The 12,795-nt window shown below is 40.5% G+C and overlaps 1 protein-coding gene across 1 annotated transcript in view; it reads left to right on the forward strand.

Moving 5' to 3' along the window:
- The first annotated feature begins 524 nt into the window (after nucleotides 1–524).
- LCT (lactase) overlaps nucleotides 525–12,795 on the forward strand; it is a 98,477-nt gene continuing 86,206 nt past the window's right edge. Inside the window, 1 exon segment of the mRNA XM_007952500.1 lies at nucleotides 525–1,164. Within this exon segment, the coding sequence (XP_007950691.1) occupies nucleotides 525–1,164 (640 nt within the window).

Raw genomic sequence — 12,795 nt, forward strand, 5'->3', positions numbered from 1 at the left:
CGGGTTAAGTGACAGTCCAGATGAAATTTAAATGTAGGCATTCTGATTCCTGGTTAACCACTAGTAAACTATGGAGTCAGGAGTGGGGCTGACGAAAGTACACTGTTTAAAATGGTTATCCTTGGGAAGGAAGGAGAGTGACTGGCTATAAGGGTATTTTCAAGTTTTTCATACATGTTTCTGTATCATTTGAATCTTTTGCAAAATGTTCTTATAGATTACTTATATATGTTTAAGGGAAAAAAGTTTTATGAGGGATTAATTTTTATTCTATTATGTAATCAAATGTTAAAGTAATTTTGTATGTAAAACAAAAATGTAGAGAATTTTTTCTTCAAACATTCTCTAGGTTCTTCGTTTGGTCTTTATGTTTTTAAATATTCCACTGGTGAACCCTGTACTCATTTCATTATCATAGATGACACAGTTAAATATTAGGTACTAATAATCACTCAGTATTTTTACAACCCCAACTGCAGTTATAAAGTAAGGATATCACATACCTGCTTAGCAGTTCCTTGAACATGGAGCTGCCTTGGAATTTAGTCTTCACTGTCCTTTTAAGTTACTCAGGCTGGGGGTTAGACTGGGAGTCTGACAGAAATTTCATTTCAGCTGCTGGTCCTCTAACCAATGCCTTGCTGCACAACCTGAGCAGCCCACTGGGAAACCAGGGCTCTAATGTTGCAGCAGATGACAAGGACATTTATATTTGTCACCAGCCACTGCCCACCTTTCTACCAGAGTACTTCAACAGTGTTCATGCCAACCAGGTCACCCATTATAAAATATTTCTGCCGTGGGCACAGCTGCTTCCAACAGGAAGCTCCAAGAATCCAGATGAGAAAATGGTGCGGTGCTACCGGAGACTGCTGGAAGCCCTGGAAACTGCACAGCTTCACCCCATGGTCATCTTGCACCACCGGACACTGCCCTCTAGTATCGTCTGGAGAAGCCAAGCCTTCGCTGATCTCTTTGCTGACTATGCCACATTCGCCTTTCACTCCTTTGGGGACCTAGTTGGGATCTGGTTCACTTTTAGTGACTTGGAGGAGGTGATAACAGAACTTCCTTACCAGGAGTCAAGAACATCATGTCTCCAGGCCCTCATGGACGCACACAGAAAAGTCTATGAGATCTACCACAACACATTTGCTTCTCAAGGTGAGTCAGCGTTAACAATTATCCTCCTTTAAGTAGGACTCAGCATTTCTTCCCACTCACTTTCAATAGTCCTGTGTAGCTATACAGTGAACAAACCAAACCCTCTGCCATCAAGTCTATTCTGACTTATAGTTACCCTGTAGTGGAGAGTAGAACTGTCCCATAAGGTTTCCAAGGCTGTAAATCTTTACAGAAGCAGACTGTCTTATAGATCTCCCATGGAACAGCTGATGGGTTTGAACCACTGACTTTTGGTTAGCACCCAAATGCCTTAACCACTGGCTGTTAGTGAGAAATTAATTAACACTATATTGAAGCTTTCCTTACGGAGCTAGGAAGGGGTAGTTTATATCACCCAGCATCCAGCATTGCCCTTGAAAACTATCCCTTAGACACTCCTTGCCCATAGTCAAATGCCTGTGCAGCCACCCAATTATCCCTGTCCTCCTTCCCTTCTGCTGTCCTGTCTCCCTGTCCATCCATCTTCCTCAGCCTCCCCCTTTTCTTTGCAGAGCAATTCATATGTTCTAGTTGGAGCGTATATTCTAGCAGGTGAGATAGACAAATACGTAGGTAAAATAATGATACACTGACAAGTAGTATGAAGAGTGTAATTGTAATTGCCCATATTCCTACTTCATCAGTAACTCAAGATACTAATTTGGTAGGTCTAAGGAGTTCTGGTTGTTCAGTGGTTAAGGCATTTGGCTGCTAACCAAAAGGTCGCTGATTTGAACCCACCAGCCACTCCATGGAAGAAAGATGAGGCAGTCTGCTGCTGTAAAGATTTGTAGCCTTGGAAACCCAACGAGGGTTGTTATGAGTTGGAATTGACGTGATGGCAGTGAGTTTGGTTTTATGAGTTGGGGCACAGCCAAGACATCCATGATTTTAATAAATTCCCCAGATAATGGGTATACCAATATTGGGAACCAATTTTGGACTAACCTTGCTTTCTTTTTTTTATTATATACTATATATACTTACTAGTTAAGAAGTTTTGGTGGTGCAGTGGTTAAGTGGTTGACTGCAGGAGAAAGATGTGACGATATGCTTCTGGAAAGATTACAGCCTTGGAAACCCTGTTGTACACAGTTCTGCTCTGTTCTATAGGATCGCTGTGAGTCAGAATCAACTTGATGGCAACTTGTTATCTACCACTTACCAGTTGGTGTAGAGTCAATTCTGACTTCTGGCAACCCCATGTATATCAGAGTAGAACTGTTCTATAGGATTTTCAATAACTGATTTTTCAGAAGTAGATGGCTAGGCCCTTCTTCTGAGGTGTCTCTGGGTAGACTCAAGAAGTGTCTCTGAGTGGACTCAAACCTCCAACCTTTTGGGTAAAAGCCAAATGCTAACTCTCTCTGCTGGCTCACAATTTAGGAGGAAGGTCCTTGCCTCCTTTCAGCACCTGTGGTCCCAGTATTCTCCCAGAGCTGGGACCCTGAATTTGCACTTCTAGCCTCCTAAACTGTGAGAGAATGAATTTCTCCTTGTTTAAACCATCTACTTGTATTTCTGTTATAGCAGTACTAGAGAGCTAAGACACCTACCTTCTGTTAAACCCATAAGAGATAGTCTTAGAATTGAAATTATGCATTCTTTAAGACTTCAAAACATGTTGCATTATTTTCCAGAAAAAGTATAATAGCTTATGCCAGCAATCATAAAATAGCTCTTCTGACTCCACTTGTTGTAATTGTTATATATTTTTTTAATTTATTGAGAAAAAAAATATATAACAGAAAGTTTGCCATTTTAACCTTTTTTAAGTGTACAGTTCAGTGACATTAATTATTACATTTACGATATTGTGCTACCATCACCACTACCCATTTCCAAACGTTTTAGAACACCCCAAATTTACTACCCCTTCACCAATAACTCCCACTTTCTCCTTCCCTCATTCCCTGGTAACTAATAATAACTTCTTAATGTATTTGTCTAATCTAGATATTTTATCTAAATGGGATCATGCAACATTTGTCCTTTTATATCTGACTTATTTCACTCAGCACATTTTCAATGTTCATGTGTGTGGTAGCATGTATCAAAACTTCATTTCTATGTATGGCTGAATAATATTATAATTATTTTTATCATTTCAAACTTGACAACTGAAAACTGTGATCTCCTTGTATTGTTAATCTGCACATATTTCATTATGGAGAGCTTAACATTTTTTTCTGTATTAAAAGAGAAAGGGCAAGGGAAGAAAGAGTGAGGTGGATGCGGAGCTGTTTTAGATAGCATTGTCAGCTTCTCTGAGGCTAATATCTGAGAAGATTTGCATGAAGAGAAGGGGAAGACCACAGAGGTCCTGGAGGAAAAAGATCCTAAGCAGAGGAAAGGAGTTTGAAGCCCCTGAAGTGCAACAGTGACAAACTCAGCATCCCTCCCTTGATGAACTAGGAATAGAGTGGTAGGAGAAAAGGCCAGTTGCTGGACTGGATGCTAGATTCTTTGGAAAGCCATATCTTGAGGTAGGTGAGCAAACAATGTAGAGAGATGTTTGAAGAAGCCTTGATTAAAATGAACTTTGAAAGAAGACAAGACTGAATTTGTATCATTCTAAATAAAGGAAAATCTATCTGTTTGAGGGAAAATTCCATAGGATTTTTTAAATTATAAAAAATATATACTCTTTTCATTATCTTAAAAGCTTACAAGCTGCAATCTAGATACAACGATGGGTCTCTCCTCGTCCAGAGCAAAGAAGAATGAAGAAAACCAAAAATTCATGGAAACAATTAGTCATAGTGACTGGTACACCATCCAATCTGCAGCCTATACAACTATGAGACCAGGAGAACTAGATGGTGCCCGGCTACTACTGTCAACCACTTGGAAGGGGATCTATGTAGGAGATACTGGATAGAGAGGGAGAATGATGTGTAACAAAACTCAAAGTCATTTGGAGGAAAAAAAAGGGGGGGGACCAGGTTTGCTGGTCCAATAGAGCCTGGTGGAACCACTGAGACTATGGCCCCTAGCTGCCTTTCAGGTCTGAAGTTGAACCCACGCCTGTGGCTTCCAGCCAACAATAGACAGGCATATGAGTTGAACATTTCCCTGAGATAGATATACTCCTTGGAGAGAACAATCATGGGAGAAAGAAGGGCTGCTTATACACAGGGAGACAGCTCAGGAGGCAGGAGTGCATGGAGTGATGGACACAGGGAAGAGGTAACTATCGGGAGGAAGTAGGAAGGGAGATGTTGCATTGTGGTAAATTGTGGTCAATGTCACGAGACAAAGTATATGTGAACTTCTGTATGGAAAGTGAATTTGCTCTGTAAATTTTCACCCAAATCACAATTTAAAAAATACATATTATATATATACCCTTTTCAGAGACCCCAGATAAGCAAAGCACTATTGAAGAAGAAGAAGAAAGTAGGAGGTCTCACACTGCTGGATCTCAAAACCTACTATATAGCCACAGTCATCAAAAATGCCTGGTATTGGTACAATGACAGACATATAGAACAATGGAATAGAATTGAGAACCCAGAAATAGATCCATTGACCTATGCTCAGCTGATCTTTGACAAAGGGCCAAAATTCATTAAATGAGGAAGAAAACATTTGTTTAATAAATGGTGCTGGCAAAACTGGATATCCGTTTGCAGAAAAAATGAAATAAGATCTGTACCTCACACCATACACAAAAACTGACTCCAGATGGATCAAAGACTTAAACGTGAAACCTAAAACTATAGAGTTCCTCAAGGAAAAACTAAGGGCAAATTTAGGGGCCCTAATATATGACCAATGAGCAGCATCACAATAAATGGAGAGAAGATTGAGGTTGTCAAGGAATTCACGTTGCTTGGTTCTACAATCGATGCAAACGGAAGCAGCAGTCAGGACATTAGACGATGTGTAGCATTGGGGAAGTCAACTGCGAAGGAACTGTTTCAAGTGCTGAGGAGCAAGGATATCTCCTTGAGGACTAAGGTGTGCCTGACACAAGCCATGATATTTCCAATCGCCTCGTATGCATGTGAGAGCTGGACAATGAATAAGGAAGACCGAAGAAGAGTTGATGCTTTTGAGTTGTGGTGCTGGCGGAGAATGCTGAAAGTACCATGGACTGCTAAAAGAACTAACAGATCTGTCCTGGAGGAAGTGCAGCCAGAATGCTCCTTGGAAGCAAGAATGGCCAGACTTCGTCTCACCTGTTTTGGTCATGTTGTAAGAAGGGACCATTCCCTGGAGAAGGATGTCATGCTTGGTAGGGTGGAGGGTCGACGAAAGAGGGGGAGGCCTTCAGGGAGATGGATTGATACAGTGGCTGCGATGATGGGCTCGAGTATAGCAGGGATTGTGGGGCTGGCGCGGGATCAGGCAGTGTTTCGTTCTGCTGTGCATGGGGTCGCTATGAGTCAGAAACGACTCGACGGCACTTAACAACAACAACAACAATATATGGCATAAATAAACTATCAAGCATAACCCAAAATGCGCAAACACGAGTAGAGAAACTAGATGAATGGGACCTTCTAAAAATTAAATTTTTCTGTGCTTCCAAAGACTTCTCCAAAAGAGTCAAAAGGGAACCTACAGATTGGCAAAGAATATTGGGCACTGACATATCTGACAAGGTACTTATCGCTAGAATTTATAGAAAACTCTAACACCTCAATAACAAAAAGACTAAAAATAATCCAATTGAAAAATGGGCAGAAGACATGAATAGACACTTCACCAAGAAGAATATTCAGGCAGCCAACAAACATGAAGAAATGCTTGTGATCATTAGCCATTAGAGAGATGCATATCAAACCAACAATGAGATACCATCTTGCCCCAGCACTAGCAGCAAAGTTCAACAAGACAGAAAATAACAAATGCTCGAGAGGATGTGGAAAGATTGGGACTCTCATATACTGCTGGTGGGACTGTAAAATGGTACAACCACTGTGGAAAGCAGCATGGCAATTCCTTCAAAAGTTGGAATTAGAAATACCATTTGACCCAGCCATTCCATTAGTACATATATATCCTAAAGAAGTGAGAGCCATGACAAGAACAGACATAAGAACATCCATGTTCATCACAGCATTATTTACAATAGCAAAAAGTTGGAAACAACCTAGGTGTCCACCAACTGAGGAATGGATAACCAAACTATGGTACATACACATAATGGAATACTATGCAGCACTAAAGGATAATGTAGAATCTGCAAAACATCACATAACGTGGATGAACTTGGAGGACATTATGCTGAGTGAAATAAGTCAATAACAAAAGGACAAATACTGTATTAGTCCATTATTGTAAAAGTCAAGGAATGGTTTGTATATGGAAGGAAATTTTCTTTGTTGGTTACCAGGAGTGGGAGGGGAGGGAGGGAAGGGAACACTGTTAGGTAGGTAGATATAAGTTTTGATTTTCATGAAGAGAAGGGCAATGTACCAAATGTGAGTGATCAACATGGTGGCATTGAGGAAAGGAAAAACAGAGAGAGGTCCATAGGAGGTGCAGACAACAAAGATGAACCCTTTTGCACATACAGTACTGCTTGTCAATGAAGGCAAACATGGATATACAGGTGGATAGATGGGTGGACAGACTGAACTAATAAGTATGTCTATGCAGCAGGGAGTGTACCCAAGACCATGTATAGGGTTGGCAGACAGTGGTTCTACAAGTGTATTTGTATGTTCTGTAAGAATTCCCAGGGGTATAATAGAGCTGAGAAGGGACAAGTTTGTAGTCACTTCTTGGTCACAGCCAGCTACCCAGAGGGAGTGACTAGTTGAACCTGTGGGCTCGGGACCATAGTTGCAGCTCAATTGGCATAACATACTACACAAAACATTGTTCCACCTCCTACTCTGGTGAGTAGCGACTGAGATCTTAAAAGCTTGCAAGCAGCCATCTGGATGCAATAATGGGTCTCTCCTCGTCCAGAGCAAAGAATGATGAAGAAAACCAAAGATTCATGGGAACAATTAATCCTCATGACTGGTACATTATGCAATCCTCAGCCTATATGACTATGAGACCAGAAGAACTAAATGGTGCCTGGTGACCACTGTCAACCACTCCAAGGGGGATCTATGTAGGAGATCTTGGATAGAGAAAGAGAAGAATGTGGAGCAAAACTCAAAATCATTTGGGGAAAGAAAAAAAAAGGGGGGGGGGATCAGGTATGCTGGTCCGATAGAGCCTGGTGGAACCACTGAGACTGTGGTCTCTAGCTGCCCTTCACATTTGGAATTGAACCCACACCTGTGGCTTCCAGCCAAACAAAAGACAGGCATATGAGTTGAACATGTACCTGAGGTCGATACACTCCTTGGAGAGAACAATCATGGGAGAAAGAAGGGCTGTTTATGCACAGGGAGACAGTTCAGGGGGCAGGGGTGCATGAAGGGATGGACATAGGGAAGAGGTAACTATTGGGAGGAAGTGGGAGGGGAGTTGTTGCATTGGGGTAAATTTTAGTCAATGTCATGAGACAACATGTGTGTGAACTGCTGTATGGAAAGTGAATTTGCTCTGTAAACTTTCACCCAAATCACAATAATATATATATAGCAAATAATACACACACACACACACACACACCCTCTTTTGTATAAAAATGTTTTGCATATTTTATTTTTATCCAGAGAAACAAAATGCCATTCTTGTTAAAATCCATATGTTCCTTCTTTTCTAAGCCTTATTTTGTGTTTCACCAGTACCACTAGATTATCTGCCAGGACACAAAATAAACTCTCTTTTTCAGTCTCTTACTATCCAAGATGTACGAAATGTAGGTTTTCCTTCTATTTCTTTCTCATTCTCCCCTCCCTTTCTCTGTTCTTTTTAAAATATACTATTAATAACTACATAAGAGTCATATATGTTGGCTAAAAGTATAATACTCTAAGGAATACCATGAACTCACCACCCAACCCAACAACTAAAACATAACTGAATACCACACGACACCTCTTATTCACTCCATTTAAGTCCCTGGCTCTAAATAGTGCAAGATGGCCAAACGTGACACTCAGGACTAAACCAATGAGACTGATGGCAGTGTATTAGTCACATATATTCAGTGAAGTGAGCCCTAGTGGCACAGTGGTTAAAGGCTTGGCTGATAACTGAAAGGTCAGAGGTCAGAACCCACCAGCTTCTCCACAGGAGAAATATGAGGTAGTCTTCTTCTGGAAAGAGTTACAGCCTTGGAAACCCTAAGGAACAGTTCTATTCTGTCCTGTAGGGTCACTGTGAGTCTGAATCGACTTGATGGCACTGGGTCTGGTTTGGTTTGGCTCAGTTTGGTTTCAGCCAAGGACACCACAAAGGTGCATACACTGCATGGAGGTTGCTCTCAGAACAGGTGAACAAGCAGGGGCTGTGGGATGCAAGCTTTCTTTGGAATAACAGAGGATGAGGTGCCCCTTGGTTCCCACAGGAGGATGTGATTGGCTTGTCTGAATAATTTTGTGGGTTAGCAGAGAGGTGAGACCTGTACGGCTGAGGACTGGGTAAGGTACAGTTGGTTCCGCTCATGGAGGTATTAACCAGGTGGGGAACCTTTTCTGCTAGTTAAGGGGCATATCTGGCAAGAGCAGGGGAGCATGAAGTTTGGCCTTTCAGGCCTTGTAAAACTCAGAGGTGTTAAGGCAGCACATGAAAATGTAGGCCTTACAATACATGCCCACTCAAATTCGCAAACTCATTGCCATTGATTCTGACTCATAACAACTCTATAGGACAGAGTAGAACTGCCCCATAGGGTTCTCAAGGCTGAAAATCTTTACAGAAGCAGACTGCCTCATCTTTCTTCCACAGAGCAGCTGGTGGGTTCAGACTGCCCACCTTTTGGTTAGCAGTCCAATGCTTTAGCCACAGGACCACCATAGTTCCTTACACCCCCACTAGGATGGCTATAATTAAAAAGATAATATGGTGAACATAAGTTAAATGTCACTGAACTGTACATATGAAGAGTGTCAAAATGGCAAATATTTTGTTATATGTATATTTTTTACTATAAAAAAGCACAACAAATTAAAAAGATAGTGAGTTGTTGACAGTAACAATGGAGAGAATGTGGAGAAATCTGAGTCCTCATATATTGTTGATGGAGATGTAAAATTGTGCAGCTGCTTTAGAAAACAGTCTGGTAGTGCCTCACAAAGTTAAGCTTACACTCCATATACAGTGAAACCTGTTAGAGCCGGAGCACTGAGGGGACTGTCTTATTTTTCCGGGTCTCTCAAGGTTTCCACCTTTGACAGCCTTACCACTTTTCACTCACTTTTAGTGGAAAATATTTGTTTTCCTTCTCTGATAGGTTTCTGCTTTGCACAAGTTCTGGTTTTCACAGGTTTTACTGTATATGAAATTCTAGAAAAACTAACCAAACCTAGAATAGCAGAAAGCCAATCAGTGATGGCCTAAGGCCAGGATAGGATGGGGACCACCTGGAAAGGAGCGCAGGTGGACTTTTGGGTGATAGAAATATTCCGTGTTGATTGTCATAGTGGTTCTATGGTGTGTAAGTTTGTCAAAATTCAGCAAATTGTTTACCTAAAATGGATCAACTTTATTGAATATAAATCTCAATAAAGTTGATATTTTAAAATGTAGACAAAATAAAGACATTTTTAGGCCAAAAGAAAAAGTTAAACTTAGAGTTACCATATGACTCAGCAATTCCTCTCCTAGGTGTATACCTAAGGAAAATGAAAACATATATACACACAAAAACTTGTACATAAATGTTCATAGCAACATTTAAAAAAAATTTTTATTGTGATTTGGGTGAAAGTTAACAGAGCAAATTCATTTTCCATACAGCAGTTCATATACATTTTGTCTCATGACATTGACTGCAATCCCCCACAATGTAACAGCTCTCTTCCCACTTCCTCCCTTTACCTCTTCCCTGTGCCCTTCCCTCCCATGCACTGCCACCACCCCCACCACCCCACAGCTGTCTGCCTGTGCTAACATAACACTGCCCTTCTGTTCTCCCATGATTGATCACTCCAAGGAGTGTATCTAAACCAAAACCAAACTCACTGCCATCAAGTCTATTTGACTCATAACAAGCCCTCCTTGGGTTTCTGAGGCAGTATCTCTGCAGAAGTAGATTGCCCAATCTTCCTTCCAAGGAGGGGCTGGTGGGTTTGAACTGCCAGCCTCCTGGTTAGCAGTGAAATGCCTTAGGCACTACACCACCAGAGGTCCTAGGAGTGTATCTACCTGATGTAAATATTCATTCCATATACCTGTCCATTGTTTGGCTGGAAGCCACAAGAATGAGTTCAATTTCCAGACCTGAAAGGTAAGTAGGGGCCATAGTCTCAGGGGTCTCGTCAGCCTCCATTAGACGAGTAAATCTGGTCTTTTATTTTTATGCATAGCAGCATTATTCATAATAACCAAGAAGTAGAAAGAGCCTAAATATCCAACAATTGATGAATAGATAAACAAATATAGAATATCCACAATTAAATATTTTTAGCCATAAAAAGGAATGAAGTACTAATACATGTTACAACATGGATGAACCTTGAAAATATTGTGCTAAATGAAAGAAGCCACCAGGCATAAAATGCTGTATATTGTCCAATTCTATAGGTGTGATATGTCCAGAAAAGTCAAATCCATAGAGACAGAAAGCAGATTAGTGGTCTCCAGGAGCTGGAGTTTGGGGGGAGGGGGAAATAACTGCTAATGGTTATAAGATTTCTTTTGGGGTGATGAAGATGTTCTGGAATTACCTAATGGTGATGGTTGCACAACCTTGTGAATATACTAAAAACCTAAAGGCACTTGACTGCTAATCAGAAGGCTGGTGGTTCAAGCCTACCAGCCACTCCTCGGAAGGAAGATGGGGCAATCTACTTCCATAGTGATACTGCCTCAGAAACCCAAGGAGGAGTCGCTATGAGTCGGGTCCAACTCAATGGCACATAACAACAACAACAACAAAGGGTGAATTTTATGGGAGCTCTGGTAGCATAGTGGCTAAAGCACTTGACTGCTAACCAGAAGGCTGGCAGTTCAAACCCACCAGACACTCCTTGGAAGCAAGGTTGGGCAATCTACTTCCATAGTGATACTGCCTCGGCAACCCAAGGAGGGGTTGCTATGAGTCAGGGCTGACTTGATGGCACATAACAAGAACAACATACATCGTCTGATGTCTTGACTGCTGCCTCCATCGGCGTCAATTGTAGAACCAAGCAATGTGAAATCTTTGACAATTTCAATCTTTTCTCCATTCATCGTAATGCTGCTTATAGGTCCAGTTGTGAGAATTTTTGTTTTCTCTATATTGAGATGTAATCCATACTGCAGACTGTAGTCTTCAGTCTTCATCAGTAAGTGCTTCAAATCCTCACTTTCAGCAAGCAAAGTTGTGTTGTCAGTGTATTGCAAGTTGTTAATGAGCCTTTCTCCAATCCTGATGTCACATTCTACTTCATATAGTCCAGCTTCTCAGATTATTTGTTCAGCATAAAGATTGAATAAGTATGGTGAAAGGATACAACCTTGACACACTCCCTTTTTGATTGTAAACCATGCAATGTCTCCTTGTTCTGTTTGAATGACAGCCTCCTGGTCTATGTACAGGTTCCTCATGAGTACAATTAAGTATTCTGGAATTCCCATTCTTCTCAATGTTATCCCCAACTTGTTATGATCCACACAATCAAATGCTTTGCATAGTCAATAAAACACAAGTAAACATCTTTCTGGTATTCTTTGCTTTGAGCCTAGATCCATCTGATATCAGCAGTGATATCCCTTGTTCCATGTCCTCTTCTGAATTGGTTTTGCATATATACAGTTTATTATGTTAAGGAATTTCCCTTCTATTCCTATATTTCTGAGAGTGTTTATCAGGAATGGGTGTTGGATTTTATCAAATGCCTTTTTTGCATCAATTGATATGATCATGTGATTCTTTTATTTTACTTATGTGATGAGTTACATTGGTTGTTTTTCTAATGTTGAACCATCCTTGCATACCTGGTATTAATCCCACTTGGTCATGATGTATTATTTTTTGATATGTTGTTGGAGTCTATTGGCTAGGATTTTGTTGAAGATTTTTGCATCTATATTCATGAAAAGTATTGGTCTGTAGTTTTCCTTTCTAGTGAAGTCTTTGCCTGGTTTTGGTATCAAGGTTATACTTGCTTCATTAAATGAATTTGGGCGGATTCCATCCTTTTCTATGTTATCGAATAGTTTAAGATTGGTGTCCGTTCTTCTCTGAATGATTGGTAAAATTCTCCAGTAAAACCATTTGGGCCAGGACTTTTCTTTTTGTTGGTGTACTTTTCATGACCTGTTCAATTTCTTCTTTTGCTATGGATCCATTCAAATTTTCTAGCTCATCTGTGTTAGTATAGGTAAATAGTGTGTTTCTAGAAATCTGTGCATTTCTTCTATGTTTTCAAATTTTTTAGAGTACAGTTCTCCATAGTATCTTGATAATATTTTTTAAAATTTCTGTTGCTTCTGTTGTGATGTCATCCCTTTCATTTCATATTCATGTTATTTGCATCTTCTCCTTCTTTTCCATTGTTAAGTTTGCCAGTAGTTCGTTGATTTTATTAATCTTTTCAAAGAACCAACTTCTAGTCTTGTTGATTT

This window comes from Orycteropus afer, unplaced genomic scaffold, assembly GCF_000298275.1.
Source record: "Orycteropus afer afer isolate SDZICR_OR568_19922 unplaced genomic scaffold, OryAfe1.0 scaffold00342, whole genome shotgun sequence".
In the NCBI taxonomy this organism is placed as follows: domain Eukaryota; kingdom Metazoa; phylum Chordata; class Mammalia; order Tubulidentata; family Orycteropodidae; genus Orycteropus; species Orycteropus afer.